This window comes from Aptenodytes patagonicus, chromosome 8 (genome assembly GCF_965638725.1).
Source record: "Aptenodytes patagonicus chromosome 8, bAptPat1.pri.cur, whole genome shotgun sequence".
NCBI lineage: Eukaryota > Metazoa > Chordata > Aves > Sphenisciformes > Spheniscidae > Aptenodytes > Aptenodytes patagonicus.
The window spans coordinates 18,103,500-18,129,025 of NC_134956.1; the positions used below are offsets into that span (position 1 = coordinate 18,103,500).

The following is a 25,526-nucleotide window of genomic DNA, read 5'->3' on the forward strand; positions in this document are numbered from 1 at the left end:
TGAACATTCGTTATGGGCTTTTGTTGGATTCAGTATGAACTGCATGAAGGAAAACCTTTCTTTTAACATAACCAAAAACGCCACATCCAGTGAGATATGTGGGGTTATCTCTTAGGATATTTCTGCACTAGCAATGTTTATGTAAACGTTCTGACTTGTTAGATGACCTTACCTGTGTGTTAGATCCACTGAGGTAAGTGATGTAATTTTTAAAAGCTCTCCCTCACATTGGTCTGCATTTACTCTCACTAGACTTTTTTGACCTGCCACCATATGATTTTGGATTTTTTCTTGCAATACGCAACTTCCTAAGCCTTCAGCATTCAATCCCATTAGCAGAGTAAAATGTGTGGGACAGGCAGGATTAGAAGTTAGTCATCTTTAAAACAGAGACTTTCTTATCTCCTCAGCAGATTGCACAACCTGTTACGACATCAAAGCAAATTAAGACTCCTAAAGACAAGACAGTCTGTTATGGGCACAGTCCCCCCATCAGCAACAGGGTGGTTCCAAGAGGACCAGAGTTTCTGCTCTCTTCTGGTTACACTGGATGTTTCAGGAAGATTGTACTCCACAGAGGCTTTTTAAATGATGTATTCACAAAGGGCAGATCCATTAAAAAGGCTGTGCAAAGCATCTTTCATTGTCTGTCACAGCCTCTCTGTAAGGAGCTTTCCTGAACTTTTATGAACTCAATACCAGAGCACAACCTTGCCTCCCTGATGTGCAGCTCTACCTCAAAACATCTCAGCAATTATCTTCAGAGTCACTGTGTGCATCCCTCAGTGGGATGATGCACCTGCTAGGGTTGGGGCCAGGGATCCTCAGTAGGGGCTGCCCAACTTGTAATGCAGTTTGGCCAGTTCTCTGGCACAAGGGAGGGAAAGCACCTCTAAGTCACTGAGTATAATCAATACTGGTTTTGAAACAGCCCATTTGTGAACACTCATAGCTGTGCTAGTCTTTCACCCCCTTCTCCTCCAGCTCTCAGTCCAAACCACTGCTCATCACCCTCCATCTTCTCACATTCCCTGACCTCAGTCTGGAACAAGCACTGAGAAAGGCTGCAAAGGAGAGGAGAGGCCCTGCTGAGTGCTGAACTCTGCTGAGGAGGAGGAGAATTGTCCTATGGGAATAGAAGGAAGAGAGTCATAAGGTAAATGGCAGTTTTCATACAAGAATGCAGGAAACCACATGGCTCTGCACCAGCTGTCTGAATGGGGTCATGGGGCTCAGCAGAGCCTCTTTGAAGGAAGGGCTGCATCAGTATTTGAAAGGGGTCATTCAGTTGCTGGCAGATGACAGTCAGGTCAGTGTTTCTAAGTTCTACATCTTATGCCTTTGGTCTGCTACTCTCTTGCTCCACCATTGGCTTTTCCTCTTCCACTTTTACCTCGAGGGCTTTCTTCCACTGCTGATACATGCCAGCCAAACTCAATTTTTTATCACAAATTAAATGCATAAGCCAGTCCTTGAAGCAAAGAAAGAGCCCAGCTTCACCCCTGCTGGCTTGCTGCTCTGATGAGTTCCTGCTCTTCACAGCCCCTCACTTGCACAGCACCCAGCTGAAGGAGTCACTCCATGTCAGGGCTGCTGCCTAGCCCCCCCACATCCTTATCACCGGCATCAAAGATGAGTCAGGTTTGTGATGAGGAAGAGCAGACACTAAGAATCAGATCCAGCCCAGATGTCAATTTAACTAGCCCAGAGCAGAGGCTGGAACAGCTACCTTGTCCCACTCCCAAGCAGAGACAGCAGCCTCTTTTCATTTTCATCTCAGGCAAGTTTTGTGCTTCTAATCAACAAGGGCAGCATTTTTATTTGAAAGCTAATAGGGTCCAGGATCACAGGGCATGTAGGCACTTTTATCCTTAAATCCTGATGCTGATTTTAGTTTCTCTTTGTGTAATAAATGATCAAAGTAAAAAAGATCCACCACAGCCTAGTGAGTGCATGTGTTTTGTGGGTGGCTTTGTTTTGCTTTTGTCTCTCCACAGGAGTGAGGAAGGGAAAATACACAAGCGGAGAAGCAATTTAAGTGCAAACCAAATGTAATGACTCTGCCCGTGATGTTGGGACATTAATCCAAACCGTAACTACAAGCAGACTTCTCGATAGCGTGCACTGTTTGTGCCTGAAAGCCATGGTGTGACACAGGGGCTTCTCCCACCTTTGACAGGAGCACAGTGAAAACAGGTGGATTTAACTACACAAGAGCTCTGTGACCCTGATGCTATGGCAGGTAAATAAAGGGCAACATACTTGAACATGTCTACTCTCCAGATCAAACTCTATAAATCTCATGGAACTCGCAGCAGAAGTTGCTAAAAGACTTGCCCCTTGAAGAAGGCAGCAGTTGGAGAAACATTTTTGACTGGCCAGTCAAACTCCTGTTAACACTTTAGAGATGTAGATAGGCTGGCTGGTTAGTCTGTTCCAACATGACACACACTTGTGCTCTGTTGAAAGGGCTTATCTGTCTTGTCAGCAAGGTCGCCAGAACAGGGATAGCCTCTGGGCAGACTTCACTGTGAGCTCTGCTTGGCTGAGACTGTTCAGCCTGCAAGAAGGAATAGCTCCTATGTGGAAAAGCAATGGTCATATTAGCAAAGAAAATAGCTCTTCTTAACAAGTCTAGGCACCCTATTATTAATAAAGCATGTCAAGTAGGAAGGATGGCTTCAGCAAACTGCAGAACAAGGTGTCAAAAGATCCAGGGAACAGAAAATTTGAGCTCTGAAGTAGAACTGCTACTGTGCTAAGCCAGGCTGGTCTAAAACCCTATGTGTTCAAGCCTCCCTAGAGCAGGTCTTGTAAAATCAGTGGTAAGCATTTACCACCACTTAACCAATAAGTTCTTCAAGCTTCTATAAGACAACCATTTACTACTTCATTTACTCTTATTTTGAAAAAGAGCTGTCTCAAGAACATAATTTGGAGGGAAAAAAGTCTTCAATAAGACCACCAAAAGGTGTTCCTTTTCCAGGGCACCTGAAAAATTACAGAAAGTCCAATCCCCTTCCCTAGTTGTTTATGCTGAACCCTCTGTTCAGCAACTGCTTCCATGCAGCATGTGATCTTCAGTATATGGATTGGACAGAAGATATTTTAAGTCTAAAAAAATGAGCCATTTATAGACTCTTTCTTTTGCCATCAACTCTTAATTCTTCCCCTCTCCCCAACTTATTTTTCTCTGCTCAGATCTGACCACTAAAACAGTTGTCTTTTCACTTGTACGCCCCTGCACTCCTGTTTCATTTTCCAGCTGCCTTTGCTATTTTCCCTGATGTGCAATTGAACATTAAATGGTTTGACAGGCAGAACATGTACTCACCCAACCACTTATTCCCAATCAATATTCACGTGGAATTCTTGTTAACAAGCAAGAGTTATGCACACACTTGGATGGGAGGGTGGCCTCTTAAGTGATCACTTCGTCTAAAGGTATGACTGATCACTTTCTTGTCTACCTTAACCAGCAATCAGATTTTCCACCCCACATACCCCCAAGCAGGGCTGTTTTTGCACAAGTTCATAACTTGACGTGATCTCTATTGTTCATCTCTGCAATTAATCGGGGTGTTTAACAGGGGTTAAAAAAAGAAAAACCTGCACATAGCCAGCTTTTATTCAGTTAAAAATGAGCTTTCTAGAGATTTTTTTTGCTAATCTTTTCCAACCTAGACATGGCAGGATAACATTTTAGTGAACACTGTTTACACTAGTGTTTCTTTACTCTGAATTACACACTATTCCTAATGGTGCCAGTGGAAGCAATGATGGAAGTGCTAAGCATCGTACAGAGCAAAAGGTAAATGGCAAAACTGATGTTTTACTCACTGGGCTTTGAACCACATGGGCAGGATTCATTTTTTTAACACCTCTGCTGAAACAGTTTTAGCCTTGTTGTATGCAGAGGAACTAAAAGACACTGCCTGTTCTCAAGCCTTCCAGGACACTTGAGGGTAAACAAGATTGAGAGATTTTGAAAGTGCTTTATGGCACCATACTTTAAAAAAAGAAAAATCACAATTCTACCCCCACCCCTGTTCTTACTCCTCACTAGGCTTCCAGTTGATGCTCTGAGCAAGCCCCACTGGTCTACCTATCAGTTGTCAGTTTATCCTGGTTATGAAGACTAACTGTGCAACCTCAGTAGGGAAGAAAGCACAGAAACAGTAACACATACTGGTAGTTTCCTGATTTTTTGCAATTTTGTTACAAAACTGAATCAGCCAAACTTTCAGAGAAAAAAATGGGTAAAGACTTCTACCCAGAAATAATTTAACTTGCTTTTATTGCAGCCGCAACTCTGCTTTACTCACCCCTGAGCAAAATAAATTGCCATTACTAGCAGTTTTTAGGCAGGAAACTCCAATATGCTAAAAAAAACCCTTTCAACTCGGCAAGTTATTTATGTTTGAAATCTGCTCAGCCTGTGAAGACTAACAAAGGAATTGCTTTTGTAGACATGTGCTTTATTTGCCATATGCCATTAAATGAGACAGTCAATCTACCACAGATATTAATAGTAGCAAGTTTGGGCTATTCTAAGGCTCAAATATGAGGCTATTTTTCATATTGACCTTAACAAAAGATCATGGTCGCAAGTGACCCTACCAACTAATCTAGGCTTGACCTGCAGAGGGACAGAACTTGGAAACCATCTTGTGTGTTGTACATGACACGCACCTGCCCCCAGACAACGCACCAGAAGATGCTTTGCATTCATGAGTTACATCTGCCCTAGGGCAATACCTGCTCTTCAGCTCAGAGGAAGCAGGCCTACCCAAACAGGAGTTTACTTGGTCTTGGGGTGTAATGAATGTGTGGGACACACACAAAAGATACTGTTCCAGTATTCCAACTCCTAATCTTGTGCTCCATCCCACAAGACCACTCATGTCCTCTCCTTCCTCCAGAACAAACACTAGCCTAGCGTGGCCTGCTAAGCAGCACACAGATGTCAGAGCAGACCTAGCCCAGCTCAAAGCAATTCTCTACTCACAGAAGAAGCTGCCATGGCTGCACAACACAGTTATCCTCACTAGTAAATACATAATAAAGTAGCCTCAAGGGGTAACTGGTATTCCATGAGCTGCCACCAACCTTTCACTATCTTTTTCCTCTGGCCAATTTTTACACTGCTCTATACATACCCAGATTGCTTTCTGGTGCTCTTTTGTTGAGTCTGAGGACTATGTACTTTACTGCTGTTGCTTTTCTAGAAGACATGATTACTCATTTCCCTGGAATAGCCTCAGATCCTTTGCCATTTCCATGCACTCACATTATATCTGAAAGCTCGAAGAGGACATGCAAATGATTAGAACAGTTCCAACAGCCCAAAAAAGAAGTCAAAACAGCATCTCTTCTGGTGCTTGGGAGCACATGATTAATGAGAATTTCCTCCACTGGGAAAGGCTCTTGCAGTCTTTGGCCTCAAAAACTAGCAGACTTTACGCACCAGAGCCTAACTATGAACTCTGAGCAAAACAAACAGGAGAGGTGGATTTCAGAATATCTTTATGCCTGTACGTTGCTTGCATACTGAACAGCCTGACTGCCAGCTTTCTATTCACCTTTCCACATCAATATATTCACATTCAAAAACAGAAGCTGAGTAGTGTAGCCTGTAGCATGGACTAAATCCTCAGAAAGCAACTCTCTCTCCAGCCTCTGAGGGGAATTGCCTGAGTAAACACTGGAGAATTGGTCCCTGTAGACATTACAACACATAAGAACTGATGCAAGCAGGGGCTGAGGGTGAATCTGCTCCCACTGATGGATCTACACCTGCATACACCACTTTACCTTACTTACCAGAGAAAGTTTTCTTTGTGCTAGTACTTATGCAGCATGGCAGGCAGCGCAGTTTTCTGAGCTGCCCAAGACATATCCTGCACACAAGCAGAGCCTGCTGACTTCAACCGGACTCCACACATGGCTGCATCTGAGTCATCTGGATTTTGTGCTTACAAGCACAAAACCACTTGCTGTGACCCAGATGGAATTAAGAGAGTATTCTCCTTATTTCTAATTGTTAGATCATCCTTTTGTAACTCCAAAGATGACTTACAGACTAAGTCTCTTGGGGGTCAAGGCAGTTGTTTTGTTTGTACAGCAATTAGCACAGCAGGATCCCAGGTCACAAATGGCCTCCAAGGCTACATCTATAGTATCGTGTTAGCTCAAACCTCAATTCTTCATTTAAGCCCAAACTTCCCAACTATCAACACCACCTACACAGAGGTTTATACTCTGCCCTGGTCAGGAACATGAAGTGAGCTCACACCTCATGTAGACACCAGCTCAGGTTTGAGCTGTGCTCTATAAACAGCACAGATGCAGTAGTTTTGAGCTCTTTCCTCTAACAAGGGTCACCCAGAGAGGCTGCCACAGGCAGAAACTGAAGCTGCAGTTCTCCTCGTACTCAGCCAAGTCTTCACCATCTTAACTTGAAAAGCAAAGATGAGCTGGAGTCACATCTCAACATCACCACCTCAGCCCCTGGGAAAAGCTTGCAGAAACAAAGGTGTATTTGCTAGCTCACACTTGGATCAGAGTACAGCAACTGCTAGCATTGTTTCAGCTAACATAACAAGACACATGTCTTGGGTGAAAGCAGAACAGCAGCTCAAAGAATCTAATGGACCACGTGGGTCTTTAGAAAGAGGCTCTGCAAACACCATTTGACAACACTAATGAAGTGTCCTGGTTTCAGCTGGGATAGAGTTAATTTCCTTCCCAGTAGCTGGTACAGCACTGTGTTTTGGATTTAGGAGAACAATGTTGATAACACACCGATGTTTTAGTTGTTGCTGAGCAGTGCTTACACTAGTCAAGGACTTTCAGCTTCCCGTGCTCTACCAACTAAGAAGGCTGGAGGTGCACAAGAAGCTGGGAGGGGGCACAGCCAGGACAGCTGACCCCAACTGGCCAAAGGGACATTCCATACCCTGGGACGTCATGCTCAGTACAGAAACTGGGGAAAGCTGGCTGGGGGGGGCCGCTGCTCGGGGACTGGCTGGGCATTGGTCAGCGGGTGGTGAGCAATTGCACTGTGCATCACTTGCTTTGTATATTTATTATTGTTTTATTTTAATTATTAAACTGTTCTTATCTCAGCCCACGAATTTTCTCACTTTTACTCTTCTGATTCTCTCCCCCATCCCACCAGGGTGTGGGGAGTGAGCAAGCAGCTGCGTGGTGCTCAGTTGCCGGTTGAGGTTAAACCATGACAGGAAGCAGCGCAAACAGCACTAAAAAACTGTTGCTTTCCCAAGCCCTTACTAAGAAAGCATGAGGCAACAGCTCCAGGAGGAGGATCAATAGTACGATCCCAGTTCTGACATGTTAGGGATCTCCAAGACCAGTCAACTCTAATCCAGTACAAAGGTCTAGTGAGATAACAATGAAAATTAAAGCCAGAGTCAGACAAGAAACAAGGGTCATATTACTAACAATGTAAATAATTTAACCAGAATTATAGTGAAATCCCCAACACTTCAGAGGAAAAGCTCCAAGAAATCATGCAATTCAAATGGAAACATTACTCCTGATGCAGAAATTACTGGCTGCAGTCTTTGACCTGTCTTACCCCCGACATCCAGATGGAATACCATAGAGTACCCCTCCTTTTCATGAGGACCATGCTGCCCCAATCAGCATCTCAGCTCACCAGTCCTTTCAATCAGACTTAGCATGTTCCCTGCCACTCCCAGCTTCCAATTCTTCATGTATTTAGTTTTCAAATTTTACATGATATATTTTGCCTGTGGCACAGTAGATCACTTACCCCTTTCCTATTAGCCCTCTCTGTTTAATTACAGTTTAATGTGAATTGATCTTTACATTAATGAGCCTGTAAAGAAGATTGATTTTCAAGAGACTTATGCTCAGTTTGGCAGCAGAGTAGTCCTATTGATTTCGCTTTTCCCAGTAAATACGCTGCAGAGTGTCACTGCATCCTCTGTGAATCAGCTAATCCTATTTCACACTCTTTTGCTCCAAAAATCCCTATTCTGACTTCCTTGTTATCTGTGCTTATTCAGAGCAAGATCATGGGGCCAAAGCATCTCAAACAGCTTTGACTGTTGCTAACATACAGCTCACTGCTATGGGTCACTATCCCCTTTGTTCCTAAATGGTTGGGGGCTTAAAAGGCTTACAGTGAAAGAAACAAAAAGTTATTTTTAAGTGTTTAATCTGTTAACTTCCTTAATTCCTAGCCAGCTAAGGATGTGGCACAGAGTGTGCTCTATTTACCACGCTTGCTTCGGAGGTCTGGTTAGCAGGCTCTCCACTGAGCTCTACAGCTGTGTAACAGCCTGTGCTGGCATGTCTGCATCAGTAGATGCTGACTGAATCAGGCTGGCCACCTTGGAGCCAGGGCAGAGGACAAGGATCCACCTCCGCCATGCCATGCAGACATCCCAAAAGCCCTCCAGAATGCATTTACCCATATGCAGGTAGGTGAAGCAGTGGCAGACAGGCCCCAGACTACAGGATGAGCTTGTACCTGCACAGGGGCTTGTGGGGAGCCCATGGTAACAGACCAATGCAGAGCTGATCGCAGCTCAGGTCCTCCTCTTACCTGGCATGCTATCAAGGCTAAGAGACTCTCCACATGAGTTAGTGAGGAAGTTGGATATAAACAGACTCAGTTCTGCTGCAAATAAATGGTTTCTTCCATCCTCCCCTTCCCCACCAGATCAGGTAACAGAGTCTTCTCAAGACCCTACAGAGTTAACACACTTGAGTTGCAGCAGAACACTGGGAAGGGAAATCCTCAGCCAAGAGCATGTCAGTGAAAACATCCTGCCATCAACTCCCCAATGTCCAAGTCTAGGAACTGTAGCTAAATTACAAATGCTGTGGGAATTTCAGGCAAGACTCTCCTCTCAGCTACTCCGATGTAATTTCGAAATGAATCCAGATTCAGTCTCTCCCCCTCCCAGCTGAATTCCCTGGTTTTGTTTGCACTAACAGATGTTTGCATTTAATGTCTGTCTTTATTTGGTAACCTGTACATAGATTATTTTTCCCTTCTGTTCTATTAGAAGCCTTATCAAGTCCCTTATGTTTGCTCTTGCTGAGATGAACAACTTTGGCAGTATTTTCAACGTGCAAGGCAAACAAACTGACTCTTCAAGGAATAAACTGAACTAAACTTCATGGCAGTGTATTAGAGCATAGCACGTTTGATACATATGTTATGCCTGCATCCATCTGCAGCCTGAAACATCCAAAGATTTGCAGAAAGTCTTGAGAATTCTCTCTCCAACAGATTCCCACATGCTTACATATATATATATATAACCAGCCCACGGTCCACATGCACATGGGGTCAAGCAAGTTTTGGGTGATGGAGACAGGTACAGGAAACCCCAAAACAGGGAATGCAAAGCGATCAAGCACATTAAAAAACCTTTATGGGAAATCCGAGCTTGGCAGTATGGCAGATTTCTTTCTCCCAGCACCAAAAGGAGAGAAAGTCTCTTCCCCAGTTTAGTAAGAGTAGGAGATGAAGTAACTCATTCAAAAGGGCTGTTTTGAGTGACAAATATACAACCCTTGCTTTTATAATACATTCACAGCCCTTTGGAAATACTTAACCACATGCAATATACAAAACCTACTTCAGAGGTTTGTGAGGTAAACACACTTCACACATTTCTAAACACTGGGAAAAAAGGAAATGTATTTATTTTTCTTTAGCAGTAAGAATACACTGTAACACTATATACTTAAACATAAACCAGTTTCTCAGTACACAGTCTTCATTTGAGTTTTCACCCTGGGTTTGGTTTGGCAGCCTCCCCAATTATTAGTTCACAGATTTGAAGGCCAGAAGAAACCAGTATGACCATATAATCTGATTCCTTATATCACACAAGGCCAAAGAACTTTACCCAACAATTTGCGTATCAAGCCCGTTAATCTAGAGTTGAACTAAAGGACCATCTTTTAGGAAGCCATCCAATTGATTTAAAGACTCCCAAGGATGGAGAAAGCCTCACTTCCTCAGCAAATCATTCCAATGTGAGTTAGTCAGCAACATCGATTAAAGCAGGTACTTTAAAACATCTTTCAGATTATTTTTACCTCTGATAAAAATTAAAAGGAAATGCAGGGGGAAAAAAGAGTGGCATTCTCTGAAACAAGCTCAACAAAGAGATCCTTCTTGTAGAGGTATGACAGCAGCATTACAAATCCCACTATCAGTTATTTATGTGTAGCAGCTGAAGAAAGCAATACAGATTTCTGGAAAGTGATACTAAGCAGGTCTGTTTAGAATACCGTCCTTTTATCATTTGGCTTTGTACCTTCCCCTTCCTTCTACACCACTCTGAAATTTCAGAGGAGCTGTAAATCTACTGCCTTCCACGAGTTATTATTCCTCCTTTCCAAACTGCTTATTTCATTTCAGGAATGAAAAAAACAAAGCTCTAGCAATTTGGTTCTTTGCCAACAGCTAAATTAATAGCAATAACAACAACAGGGGCTTGTGAAACTCAGATCATTTATAGACTCTGTGAGAAAGAAAAGCCAATTTGGGGGGCCTAAAACTATATCCTGGATAGTAAGTTGCATGCAAGCTTGCCACCCATAAATCAGATTTCTGGAGTTTTTTTGAATCCAAATGCATAACACACTGGGTTATGCGGCAGCCTGGTAAGCTCAGTTCAAGTGGCAGGCAGATGGCCTCTCGTGTCAGGGGATCGTGCCTTAAGCAAGGGACCCTGCTCTGAGGGAGTTACCACCCTGCTCTGCAGCCAGCAGCCCCCAGATCACGCATCCAGACATCACATGTGGTCACGCAAGCAGGGAGAGGCTGTGGCAGGAGGCAGAAATCAAACCAGATTGTTTCACACCAACTGCATATGACACATTTGATAGGTCTGATAACTGCTGAGACACAAGCCACCCCTCCACCCAGGAGGTGAAGTGGTTACTTACGCATTTAAGAGGCACTTGCTAGATCCAGCACCGATGATAGCAGAGGAGCACTTTGGCTCTTCATAAGCTCTGCAGGAACACGGTATACCCAAGAATCAGATCAAAGGTACCGTATCTCAAACAAAAGCTAAACTCACTTCACAACAGGAATGAGATACAGACAAATTTGAAGCTGAGATCCTTAAACTGAATTAAGGCAGTAAGGGAGTTGTTCTGCTTTGCATATTTTAACACTGCCTAATGGAAGAGCAGGAACAGTGCCAGTCCATTTCACTCAATTCTGTCCTTGATTTAAGTAATAGGAATGTACTTATAGTCCACAGATCAAGGTTGTCTCAGAGTAAGTCAGAGCCTTTCGAGCATGAGAGGCCAATCACCTGGTGGTATAGACACAGGCATTTTCCACTACAAGGAGAAGCAAATCCATGACAAATATGGACACCTGCCTGTGGGTCTATGCTGCAAGGCCATGCACACTGGAAACCATCGCTTAAACTGCTCAAGCACTTTGCTGGAGTCTGTATTAGCTGTAACCACTTCCCCTTCCCAGGAACTTGGGAGGTATCATGCATACCTCAGCAAGATTCCTTCTCAGTGTGCATTACAAGCAGACACATGCAAAAATAATTTTAGAAATCCACACTGTTAAGGTACTAAGAAGTTTGACATTATAATGTCTTTATTCCTATCAGCAGCATCCTCAACCCAACATCCTCAGTGGCAGACACACAAGGGCTCTCAGTTGTCTGAGTGCCACTTCTGCAGGCACCTAAACTACCAAAGTTAGGAACTTCAAAGCTTCTGCAGATCTACCCTTACAATCACCAGCCACCCTCGCGTAAGAAAAAAGTTGAAAGAGACCATAAAACCACATCTGGAATGAGTTCCCTGAAAGATCAAGGTGTGAATAGTCTCTGGCTTTAAAAGAAAAGAAGAAGTGATCAGAACAGGACCAGGGAAAAAAGAACAATAAAAGGTAAAATTATATACTCCTTTAATAGCACAAGTAAGACATAACAGTTGAAACCCAAAGGCAGATGAGAAAAAAACAATTTTACTCAATATACAACTAACCTGTGGCGCTTACTGACGTAAGTTACCACTGACCATAAGCACAACATTGAGCCCAACCTCACACAAATCACACGACTCCAGAAGATGTTTCTTAATTAAGGTGCCAACAAGCTCGATAATGAAATCTGAAGAGTCAGCGAAGTGGGTGTGACACACAAAACTGTTAAACCTACCCCACAAACAGCCCAAAGTCAAAAGCCAAAAGAGGCAACAGTGACTTACAGGTGGAGGGAGCAGACGCTGGAAGAAGCAGGTCCCAGGGAGGGAATGGCAGTCAGCTCATTGTTGTTCAGTCGCCTGCAACAAACAGAAATTAATTGTTGAAGCAAGCAGCCTACGACCAAGCATGTGGGAGCAGGGCATGGCCGCAGCACTTCCTTATCCAACCCCCCTGACTCTCCAGGAACACTGACATTTTGGCAGAGGCCTCCACCTCAAGGGGTTTGTCTGCATCTCTGCCAGTCCCACCTTATCCTCCAAACCCTTAATAAATGACAGCCACTATAACTGGTCCCACAGTATCTTCTGTATAAAAGCAAAGCTTTTTTTCTCCTTCCACCCGCTCCCTTAAGCAAAGTCAAGTGCCACTGAGGAAGGCACTGTGCCACAGCCCTCCATCGGCCTGAGTTTCCAGAGTCATCACGGAGCCAAGCCTGAGATAGGAGACTGTTTGCAGCCACGGTCATGAAGCAGCCAGGTCCCACTGCCTCAGGACAATGAATTTAACTCCCTCCCCAATCAGCAGCCCCCGCTCGCCCCTCCATGCCAGGCCAGGGGGCCAACAAGGTGCCATGACAGTGGGGAATGGCAGCCTCAGGCCTCCTCTCCACACCAGGCCAAGCTCTGGAAATCCTGCAAGGGCAGCCCCACGAAGCCAGCAACGCACACACACAAAACTGGCACTGGGCACAGTAACGCCACTAAAAAACAGGTGACCTGCTCCAGCCAAGCGGCTGGGGAGCACCATGCAGCCCCCCGGGGCTAATGACAATTGCAGACAGGGCCCTGCTCCTGGAAATGCTGGTACAAAAATGTCCCCTTCAATGGCCTAATGTTTGAAGTGTTTTTCTGACTGAAAACAGATCCTTGCCATGTGACCGGCTCTTCCTTGGTTTAAAGAGCCCTTGTTTGTATGGTGAATTAGTCAATTAATTACTGTAACAGTCACTTGTCTGGCTGCTTGAAAATTACCTAACTTCTCAGCCATCTTGCCTGCTCCCCCACCCCCCCGCCGCCACATGCTGAAGCAATTAAAGCCAAGCCCCTGCCAGGCAGCACACAGCAGCTCCCCAGGACCCCCAGCCACCTCCGATCGGCTATTGCTTGAGGCAGAGCCTCGTTGGGTCTCTCTCTGCTGACTGCCTTTAAACTCTTCCCCTTCTGCAGGGGCTTTGTAAGTGGTTCTCGAAAAGATCACAATTTGGGTGCAAGAAGCAGAGCATCCCACAGCGGGCAGGGGAGCACGGTGCAGCTGAGGCATCCTAACCTGTGGGCATGAGTTGAGGCAATCCTAAATTAGTGCATGTTTTTTTTTTTTTCCTTTAAAACTATTTTTGGCAGGTGGGAGAGAGCAGCAATACATCCATCCCAGAACTTCCTTCTGAATCCTCTGAGAGCAGGCAAGATATTTGATTTCATGAGGAGTTCCAGGCACTGCTGGGATAAAAGCTTTCCTCAGCCTCGGCTCTGCCTCTGACATTATACCCGTACCTTAAAATGTAAGAGGAAAAAAGCCAGATGCATTGCAATTCAGCAAGTAGCTCCACTTTGCAACTAAAAGCTCATTGTTGCTCATATTATAGCAACGTCTAGAGCTTTCAAAGGTACAAAGCAAGCTGGAAAGAGCATTAAAATGCTTGTAATTTGTGCTATGTTTTCATTAACATCCAACCGACCATCTTTTGGAAAGGCACAGGAGAAGGGATAATTAGGCCCACCCTCTGCCAGCCTGGGTCAGCTCTGGTTAAACAGCTCCGACACCAACCAGCATCTAACAACTGGTCAAACCCTCCTCTGACATAAGTGTCACTTTCATATATCAGCCTCCTGTCAGGTCAGAAGTCAGGCAGAAGTGGTTCTCCCACCTCATTTTCCTCTCTTGGCTCACAGGCACCAGTTGCTGATGCAGAGGAGACAGCCAAGCTCGGTATTTGCCTGGGATTTCCCTCTCATCTTCCCCTTCCCCCATGTAAAGGAACAAAAAAAATAGCAAAAAAACCTCCAAAACAAAACAGCCAGGCTCAACAAATTTAAACTTCCAGTCATCTTTCTCCTCCACAGCCCTCCCCCTTGACAACACAAACCTGCTGCCTCTGGATGCTAAGGCAGAGGAGGGAGGGGGGCCACCCATATAAAATATTTACAGTCCAGTTGCCAGGCTGGTGTCAAGCTGAAATGGAGCCTGCTCAAAAATAGCACAGCTCTCCAGAGCTTTCAGTGAAAGGCACTTCAGAAAATAAAAGGTGAGTTGTTTGGAGAGGAATTTTAGCACAGTTACTACTTCTTTGTTACAAATGAGCTTGGAAAACCTGAGAGCCGTGCAACCATCACTTTCATGAATTGATCCACATGACCTGATGAAACCCCAGAAAGGACCCACAGGGCCTACCCCACAGCAGCACCCTTCATCCCACCCTTTCAACCAAGGTACAAGAATGGACTGACCCCAGGGGGTTGTCGTTAGAGGGAGCCACCAAAGGGGATGAGAGAAAGCATAGATGTCCTGAAGCAAAGTAATGTCCCACTCCGGCCCCTACCACCTGAGCCTCCATCAGCACAAAGTTACTTATTTTCAGAGCATGCGGGATCACAGGGTTTCATATCACTTTGAGCCACTAAATTTCACCCCACAGACTTAAACTTTTAAGGAAAAGCAGCTTCACAAACAACTGCCTAAACCCAGGGAAAGGGAAAAGTGTAGGGTAAATACAGCTATTACTTTATTACAATCTCAGTAAAGCAAAACAGAGCATCCAAGGTACACTATGAAGTTTAAATCTTTTGGTTTGCAGACATTTTCTTAAAAATCAAGGGAAAACAAAAGGTTTTCAAAATATATCGCACTAATTATTCAAATACACACACAGAGCTTTAAGCCTCATCTGTAGTGCTCAGGAACCACAGGCACCGTGTTTGAAGCATCATGGGAGGTTTCGGGTCTTATCAATGCATCTATTATTTGGGGCAATCTGTTTCCCTGAGGGTGACTTGGTTTGCCCAGCACAGCACGCACAGCAAAACACTGACTTGCTCTCAAGACATGCCACAGCATGATGCTTATTTCATGAATGTTTGTAAAGTGCTTAAAAAACCTCAGAAAGGAGATGCTCTGGCAGTACAGATGTGGTTCTCTTTGTGAAATGCAGTTTGTTTCAGTGGTCTGTGGTTTAGCTGTTATTCAAAAGCAACCAAGATTGGTAGATAGGGCTTTTAATAGAGCTTCTCCCTCACACTTTCCAGAGCCTGCCTTCCAGGCTCTGCTCCAGACCTCTGCCTCCCTTCCAGTCTCCCATTTCTGACTGCTCCCTTTCCCTCCTACTCACTCCTCTGCTCTCTCCCTTTTCCCTAGCCTGCCTTTCTGACACAGCAAGCAGCTCTTATTCCGCACCATTACTTTGCAGGCTGCAGTACTTACCTTCCCCCAAACTCTAACTTTTTTTTTTTAGCAGCTGATTGTTCAGTGCAGGGCCTGTCCTGCTCTCGACACATGCAGCACATTGCACAAGGGAGCTCCCGACCTAAGGAATCAGAAGCCACACACATTTCCCAGCCCCACGCTCCCTGAAGTCACATGCCTTCAGGCACTTCCACAAATAAAAGCTATTGCTAAGCCACAATCATGTTAGGGTAATTCTAAAGTCTCATGGGATCAGGGCTGCAATTCTCTTCTTTAAGCACAGATTAATTTAAGGCTTTCTACAGTTTAAAGAAAAGTTGAAAAAAGAGATCCTATAGGCAGCGTTTTGCTGAACTGCATCACTTTCTCTCCCCTCCCTGACCTCTCTTCTAGGATAATCATGATGAACTGATTTCAGAGCACTGTAGTCACTCCCGATGCATATTCCTCACTTAATCATGATCCCTAGCAAGTCCCTACTATTAGCGTAAGCAGGGGAGCCAGGGGCAATCAGGCCAGGAGAGATGCTACAGTAATCACCATGGTCCAATCCTGCAGGCATCAGTCAGGCAGAACTCCCACTGTAGCAAACCCTTTTGCCTATTCAAGAATCACAGGATCTGGCCCCTCCACAAGCCCCAGAGCCAACATTTAATGAAAACAGACAGAGGACAAGAGAAAATGCACGATATACACAGTGCACAGTATTGTTTCTGAAAGGAAATGTTTTTTCAGTTTCCCATGAGGCATCAGTAGCTCTTCAAACAGAGCCCAAACCTCAAGTATGCCAACAATTCAACATTCAAACACAAGCTCATTACCTCAACCCACCACTTGCAATTTTAGTCACTTTCGTTTTTCAAAACCCAAAATCAGAGCTCCAGGAATCACTGTGAATAGCTGACAAGCACAGCTCCTCTGCAAATGTAACTACTGAGCATTTACACAGATCAGGAGCTAGGAAATCCTGTGATTCCCCAAACAAGGTTTCTTTTACCAGTAACAGGGGTCTGGCACAGCCACTCAAACCTTCACCAGCTCCTTCTCTTCCCCCACCAAAGCAGAAGACAGCTCTGCTGTTTTAGCCTCTCCTAGCAGACTTCAAACAGAATTTGTTCTGGTTCCAAAAGGAGCACAAATGTCAGAGAGGAGGAGACACAGTTAAGTGCTTTGTTATCCACTACACTACACCTTTGTTTCCTGGGAGATTTGGGTTAGGTTGGCATCAGGTATCACAATCCAGGCTGTTCTGCCTTGCTTCAGGGTTATCCTTTCAGCAAGGAGCTTTGTGTGTATGTTCAGGTGTGTTAGCTGAACTGCTCCCTCAGAGCATTGCACAAGACTGAGGGAGGCAAACTCCAATGATCTCCAATAACAGCTATGCTGTTTTAATTGCGATGTTGTGTTCTGCTAATTGATTAGTTTAAAAAAACAGCACAGGTATAATAAGGAGAAAAAACCTCCACACCAAGTCAGATCTGCTCATTCAAGTTAGCTAAAGGAAGGTACTGTCTTAGGAAACTATATACAATTTCCTCCTGGCCCACAAGCCACCCTAGCAAAATACAATTAAAGCCTTTGAAAGAATACTTACACTTCCTGCAGGTTTGACAGCCCTGCAAAGGCAGAAGGATCAATCTCCATCAACTTGTTGTAGCTCAGGTTTCTGTTAAAATAAAAGACAGTGGGATCAGCATACTGCAGTTACTGCGCTCAGCAAAACAGTCATCTTAATTATGCTGGATTGCACCGGGAGGGTGGTGTGTTTTTTTTTTTTTTTTTAAGAAGAGCACTTAAACATGGCAGAGCAGTACTTTTCTGCTGAATACAAGTGAGTTTAGTTCGTGATCAAAATGTTATCTAGCTCTCCCTAAGCTTTTTCCTCTTTTGCACTAGTGTGGTTTTAATTTGTCTTTATATTACACAATTACATTTATTATTTTTCTATTGGTTATTCACAACCACAAAACTAATCACAGATGAATAGGCTATTTCCTGACAAATTAAAGTCTGAACTGAAACAATCAACAAGCCTTCTGCTAAGTATTTTATAGCTATATTCACACAGAGTATTTTTATATACCACTGTGTTACATCCAAAATACACACATAGGTATGTACACTTACTATGTGTAAACATAAAATATATTTTATGTTTTCTAACAAGATATTATTAGTGTATCACTAAATGTTTTCTTTAACCAGCGATTACAGCTTTCAGCCAGTCATATACACACTTTGGTCCTCAACAACCTCAACCAGTGCCGTCCAACTACCCAACAGTCCAAATCTAGATCATATTATAGCACCTCACTGATAGATGGCAAATAGGTTGTGCTGTATTATCTGAAAACAGCCTGGTGGGAGAGCAGACCTGCCTCGCAGGACGTCCCCGTTTGGAAATACAGCTGAAGCTCAATGTGCTTCTGGAAGGAACACACTGTGAGGATTGCTAGGGACAGCAAGCAAACAGAATAATGCAAATAAAGTACTGACTCCGAAAACCACAAGCAAGAGCTTTGCCACGCTCTGCTGTAGCATCATACGGTGCAACAGCAAAGTCTTCCCTCTAAGGTATGCACTATCAGCACACCACACACGACAGGTCAAACCTGCAGCTAGGGACTTACAGGGAGAGCACAGATCAATTAAGATCAAGTGACTAACGATGCAGAAATTAACAAATGCCTAATTAACATGATGTATGCAGTGTTGGCATGTTCCTGTGAGTGTAATCTAAAGAGGGAGGAGGCAAATTGATGGGCGGTAGCAGAAAAGCAACCACAATAAGTTGTAAGGAAATTGTGAGGGGGACTTACTTTAATTTTACCCTGCTCCACACCCTGCTCTAGGATATTATCCTGGGTAAAATTCAACCCTCCCATCTCCTCTGCAGGGAGGTTACACCCTCTTACTGCACCTCTGAACGTGACCCAAAAGATTCATGGCCTGATTTTAGATAAGCCCTCAAACATTCAGCTGCTTTTTCAAACCACCAAGCCAGTCTGACTAGAAAACTGGCCAATCTTCCCTGTTTTGTATATTTTCTTTCTTTTAAAGCTGTGCCCACAGAACCCAAGCAGGTCTGGAGTCCAAATAGGTAAACAGGACCTAAGTCACCAAGGCACCTACTGAACTTTTACCCATGCTACGTGACCCAAGAGCTGAGGGACACAAAAAAGGGCAGCTGCCAGAAGAGCATAGACAGAGATCTCCTTTTTTTAATTGCTCATGCTAACCTCCTGCACTTTGTGGCAATGCAAAGAGAAATCTAGGCCCACAGCAATGCTTACTAACACCAAGACTTGAAAGACTACAAAGCTCACCAACTTGCATGATTAGCAGGAAGCAATAAACACCTTTTTCAAGCTAAAAAGCAATTATTGATCACTTGCCCTCCTACAACGCATTTATGGGAAGTCCTCAAAGCATTCCCCTGCACACAGGAACCATTCGATAGTTCTCATGCACATGCTGCTCCCCATCATTTCAGAGCAGCCAGCTCTGAAGACAGCTCCTTGCATCTTGCCTGAAACATTCAATTTTTTGCCAATACCTGCTGTGAAAGAAGGCTCTACAAATCAACAGCGTAAGCTGGCTTTTAACAGAATCTAGACCTGAAGCTACACGGGAGTGTAAAACCTAACCAAGCATCTAGTTTTAAAATATGCTGTCCTGTAAGCCCCTACTGTCTTTTAAAACACTCAAGAGACCTTTAAATCAATACCAGCCTACAGCAGATATCCATTTCACTATGAACTCAAAGGCATTTATCTAAATAAAAGTCAAACTGCAGTTTAAACTCAGAGTGCATTTGAAAGCCAAGTCCATATTCATAGCATAATTACGAATTAAAGTGCAATTTGCCCACAGATTACATTACTACTTTTTTTTTTTAAACCACACAGCAAGATCAGGTTGGAGCTTGTCCCTGCCTGATGTACAGGCAAAGAGAGAAAATACAACAAGTTATGTCCTATAGGCTCAACACAATGAAGATAAAGCTGACACAGAAATAATAGTGACAAACTGTAAGGGGGAAATACAACCACAGTCATGACCATGCATGAATCCATCTGTTTTCATGTATTTCTATGCCTTCTATTGCTGCAAATCTTTGCATTTCTTAAGGTAACATATTTATCCTCAAAACATTCCTCTGCAAAAGACTAAGAGGCTATTTTATGAATCAAGCACTGAGAATCACAGGCACCAAACTGATCATCCCTACACTTGTCAAAGGGACCAGATCCCTGGCTCAGCCAGTGCTCAAGCACTGAGTGATGCTGACATGAACTTCAGAAGTTCACAAGTGAAAAAAAAAAAAGGTCTTCGTAAATTAAAGGATTTCATGGCCACAGTTTAACATAATCCAGAATGACTTTCTGATTATTGTTGCTGCCATTCAAGAAGTTTGAACATCAAGAGTCATTGCACAAGTAGTTGGCTCTTCAGATAGCACAGCCGTATTTTGCCTACTCCAGCAACAGAAAGACTTTCCAATGGTTGCCGCAAAAATACAGGTGAACTCCACCTTCTTATATGCCAAAGTCTTCAGTTCTCCCCATGCTACCCACTCCAACTATCCTCACCAAACACAATACACTGTTCAAAAAAAATCAGTGGGGAAATAAAAGCTAGAAATACAGAGTCAGTGCAAAATAAACAGTAGACATGAAATTAAATAGATACACCAAAATAAAGAGTTTACTCAATTTCTGAGACTAGCTATATTTTAACTTACATTAAAACACCCAAGAATTTCTAGCCTGAAGCATTAGCAATCAAAGGATGTGTTTCCCAGAACTCGGATCCCCTCACTAGACAGTATTTGGCATGTTAGTCACAGCATTCAAATGGGATAAAGAATTAACGTGCTCCAATAGATAGATCATTGGGACCGGGAGTCAGGAAACCTCTGTCTATTCCTGGCTCTCAATCTCCTGCTGGGTGACCAGGTCATGTCACATCACCTCTCCAGAGCTTTTGTTTCCACAGCCACCCTTTGTCTGTCTTGTCTATTTAGACTGTAAATAAAATTGAGGTAGGTATTGTCTTGGTTTGCCTGATGCTGATGAAATGAGGCCTCAATCTTGGTTGGACTCCAGTAATGCAAATAAAGGGAACTCAAAACTTGAGGTCATGGGTGCGTATGATGCTCCCCCATGACTAAGCACAGGTCCCAAATGTACAGCAGTGCATGAAGTACTGCAGGGGCTGCAACATCCCCATCAGCTCAGCCTCTCCAAGCTGAGCAGACCAGCAATGCAGGCTGGGGGCACAGCCGTCCCATCGCTGAAAACTGTCACATTTCTGCTCTCCCATAGCACAGAACGCATTCCTTCTCGAGGAGCCCTTTGGTCTGATGCCATGCAGTAGTGCAATGGCTCACTGAGCAAATGTTTCTGCCATCAGTATTCTAAAATGTCTTCTTCAAAGAGCAAGCCCTTAAAACCCAGAGCCAAAACCCTGCCCTTTCCCAAATCAGCACTCCCCTAAACCACCTGAGCTATCTCAGGTGCTGGGCATCTCTTCAAAGTGACAGTTTATAAAGCATTATCTACAGTGTTTTATGCCAGTCCCAAGAGACCGTGTCTTTGGTGTGAGGTCAGCCCATTTCCTGGCACCTGCATCTACATGTGGGGTTAGCTGAGCCCAAGTGTAGGCATACCCACACAGAAAGCAGACTGCCCAGTGTCCTGCCTGCTTCTCTGCATGGGTACATGTTTCTGTTGAATTACTCATGGGAAGATATTTTGATCCCTCCAAGGCAACTGTGGAAAGAAAACAGAATTCAGAAAACCAACATAAAACCTGGACAAGAGCCTGGGCTGTAAGTTCAGGGAAGCATCCTACAAAGGTCAAGCTTCTACGTATGGCAGTAAAGACAGAGCAGAGCACCAACTTGAGTGGCCCCTAATGTTCAGATTGTTTTTCCCCCTGTTGAATAGAAGCTGAAGTTTGTGGGGTTTTTTAAATTTTATTTTGACTTAATGGCATGGAAAGTGCTCTGCGCATTATTTATCCATTACATACTTCAAGTCTTCCTTGTATTGGCTAATCCAACAATGTAGGGTTTTTCCCCTCCTGACACTAAGATGCCCATGATCGGGAACTGAGAGCCTGTTAAATCAATATGGGAAGGGCCCTGTTCTGTCTATTCATCCATTCCAGTCTCTAAATAAGAAAGCAGTGTTTGCCTTTAGTTAGCATTGTGAAAATGGCACTGTGGATCACTGAACATTGCAGAGACTGAAAGGAAAGCCTTGTTAAATAACCAGGTATGTAGCCTGCCTTGAAACCACCTCCTGAAAGTAATAATGCTGTCACACAAAGAGCCCTGCTTGCCAGCGAGGAGGGATCAGTCAGCTCTTTGAGCCATGAGATGCCAATCCTGCCTCCTTGGGCAAGGTGCAGGGTAGACCAGGAGTTCATGTAGAAGTTTTGGCTCTGTCGTGGTTTAATCTCAGTCGGCAACTGAGCACCACGCAGCCGCTCGCTCGCTCACTCCCCCCCGGTGGGATGGAGGAGAGAATCAGAAGGGTAAAAGTGAGAAAAACTTGTGGGTTGAGATAAAGACAGTTTAATAGGTAAAGCAAAAGCTGTGCACACAAGCAAAGCAAAACAAGGAATTCATTCGCTACTTCCCATCAGCAGGCAGGTGTTCAGCCATCTCCAGGAAAGCAGGGCTCCATCACGCGTAACAGTTACTTGGGAAGACAAACGCCATCACTCCGAACGTCCCCCCCTTCCTTCTTCTTCCCCCAGCTTTATATACTGAGCGTGACGTTACATGGTATGGAATATCCCTTTGGCCAGTTTGGGTCAGCTGTCCTGGCTGTGCCCCCTCCCAGCTTCTTGTGCATCTCCAGCCTTCTCAGTCAGTAGAGCATGGGAAGCTGAAAAGTCCTTGACTAGTGTAAACACTACCTAGCAACAACTAAAACATCGGTGTGTTATCAACATTGTTCTCACCCTAAATCCAAAACACAGCTCTGTACCAGCTACTAGGAAGGAAATTAACTCTATCCCTGCCGAAACCAGGACAGGCTCTGTTTTAGGAACTTGACTAATGTGGAGAAAAGCCACCTCTTTTGAAAACAGAGGTGCCTGGCTGGCTCGCCAGACAAAGGAGTAGAGACATATGTGGCTTCTGGTCTCTGCTCACCATGATGATGGCTGAATTCTGTTCAGTGAGGAGAAGGTTTCCGACCCTTACGTCAAAACCATTTATCTGTCAGTGCAGAAGATTATGTCAAAAGCGTTTCTGCACCTTTTGATGACAGGCATTAGAGAAAAGGAGGATGGCTCGAAGTTCTGCCACTGCCAACTGTGGCTTTCATTAAACACTTTGTCAACCATTGTCATAACACAACTTTTCATTGCTCCTGCACAAAAGGGAGCCGAGGGCCCAGAACAATCAAGCCCTGCAATAGAAATTCCTCTGGCTAATCTGTCGAAAGATAGCTGCCTAGTCCGCAGCTTACTGAATAGGCACCATCCTCTTCCCACATGTTTGTAGATGGCTTTACAACACTGGAGTGGAGGCCCCATGCACACTTGATTGGAAATGAAAAGCATGGCTGCAGCTGAATTAGCTTGGGGATGGGGGCCAGGGGAACAAGAGAGAGAACACACTGCCCATGCTAAAAGTACACAGCTGTGCAGGGAAGAAAGCACACAAATTTTTTAAACAAGCTTTTGAGCTCCCAGAGAGATAGAGTCCTCATAAGCAGTGACACACGAGGCTTAACACTGAAGCACAAAGCGATCAAAGAGACTGCAAGGATTCAGGTGATTGTGTGGACTGTAAAGACAGAAACGGCTTTAGCCCGTTTTTCTTTTTTCTTGTGCACAAGACAAGCCCCAAATCCACTCCCTTAAGGGAAGAGCAGCCCAACAGCTACCGCAGCTAGTGCCAGCTACCCACAGCTGCACTACACAGCAACACCTTCCCTTAAATGGGATTTTTTCAGTTCCCCGTAAAACAAATGGCCACTAAATGGAGTTGCATAAGCCACCACAGTGATGAGAAGGAGCTTTTACACACTAGACATGCAGTCCTTATTACCTTCTGGAGGATTTCTTGCAGATTCCTTTGAAGTGCCTGATGCACTGCCAGAAGCCAAAGCCTGGACTTGGGGAATCACTCACCCAACCCACCACTGCCATTCCTGGGATCCCTTTGAATCCGCCTGCTAAACTGATAGAAAAATCAGATTCTTACACCCCTTGGCTCCCTCATCTCTATTTCACCGCACCCAAACTCAGCATCAGGCCTATGGTCAGGAAGAACAAAGAATAGTAATACATCTTTGCTGAAGGATGCACTGAAGGGCTCTGCACCCACACTACATCTTGCGGTTCAGCCAGCCTCAAGCATGAGCTCCCACACTGCTGAGCAATACTCCAGTGGTTGGACTGACCAGGCTGTGCAGCCTCTGGAATTCTTGTGTTTCTGGGGTGCCCATGGCTGCATTAAGCAGCCCTCATGATTTCTTCTGTGGTGTACCCCAGGGATCTCTGCCTGCCTGTGCAAGGCACCCAGCGTCCAAGAGAAGGGGCACTGCTGGGGCACAGAAATGTCCCACGCCAAGCTTCAGCAAGAGAGCAACAAAACACAGGGCACCAGAGGTGAATGTCCCAGCTTGCTGCAAGTGCTTTGGAGAGAAGGGGACTCTGTAGGACAGGGGAAGGACAAGCAGCACCCACGTGGGTGAAGCTGTGCCCCATCACTGAGAGGTCCTGTTAGCAGCTAAGCAAGTGTGCTCACTCAGGCTTTACTTATGCCCTAGCTCAAATTAGCAGCAGCATCATATTAGCTTGGGTTAATAGCCTGCTCATATAAGGGGCTTTATGTGCAGAAGGGAGTCAACTTAAGGGCAACCCTCAAGCCATAATAAGAGCTAATTTGACAGTGAAGACAAACTTTGAGAGGTCATCTAGACACCAAGAAAACTGCACCATGAATCACTCCCAGTCATGACCAACAATACCGTCTAAAGGAAATTCCTGTAGCATGATCACCAAAGAATCAATACTACACTGATTCCAGCAGATGTGTGCAATCATTAATGCAAAGAATACTAACTAAAACCACATCACTGAGAAGCATTGTGCCGGACTACAATTTAATTTAGCATGTGGTTGATATGGTTCAAGGAATTAGGGAATTATCTTCAAGTAACTTTCAGGGACACATTTTCAGCCCTGGCTCTTCCTCCTGCTCTGCCACTCTGTGCTCACAACTGTTTCCGCTCACAAGTGCGCAGAGACCACACATGTGGCACATAAAGACGCCTGCGCATACAAGCCTGGTAAGCGACCACCAGAGCTGGTCTGCTCACACGAGGCTGCAAACATAAATATCTCTATCATTGTCGGCTCCCTGGCTCCAACAGGCAGCACAGGAGAGCAACCACACTCTCGGTGGCTGAGGAACGGCAGAGAAGTCCTTTGCAGGAGCGCTGAGTAACACTACGCTGCTGCTGGGGCTTCTACATCTCCTACAACAAGGAACTCTTACAGGCATGTTTGTCTCTTTAAAAAGAGCAGTGTCAGGTTATTTTAGGCCCTGTTCAGTTTACACAAATGTGTTCTGACAAAACCTAGGATCCCATTTCCTCCTATTTTAATAGCCTTAGCAAAACTAAAGTGGAGTTCTTTTCTGCTTTTTTTTGTTTTGCTTGGAAGACATCTCCTCCAAACACCCCAAATGTTTTAATTTTTTTTTTAAAGAAAGATTAGCTTCAGCTTAACCTACATAATCACACACATATATTGTGGTGTACTTGTATATCGGCAAAGCACTTGGGTAACTTAGGTGCTTATGGACCTCTTGCTGTGCCTCTGCAGCATCAGGACAGACATGAGG

The 25,526-nt window shown here is 44.5% G+C and overlaps 1 protein-coding gene across 1 annotated transcript in view; it reads right to left on the minus strand.

The window, feature by feature from the left end:
* LRIG1 (leucine rich repeats and immunoglobulin like domains 1) overlaps window positions 1-25,526 on the minus strand; it is a 100,082-nt gene that overhangs the window by 44,501 nt on the left and 30,055 nt on the right. The window contains 2 exon segments of the mRNA XM_076346606.1: window positions 12,259-12,333; window positions 17,247-17,318. Coding sequence (XP_076202721.1) covers window positions 12,259-12,333; window positions 17,247-17,318 — 147 coding nt within the window.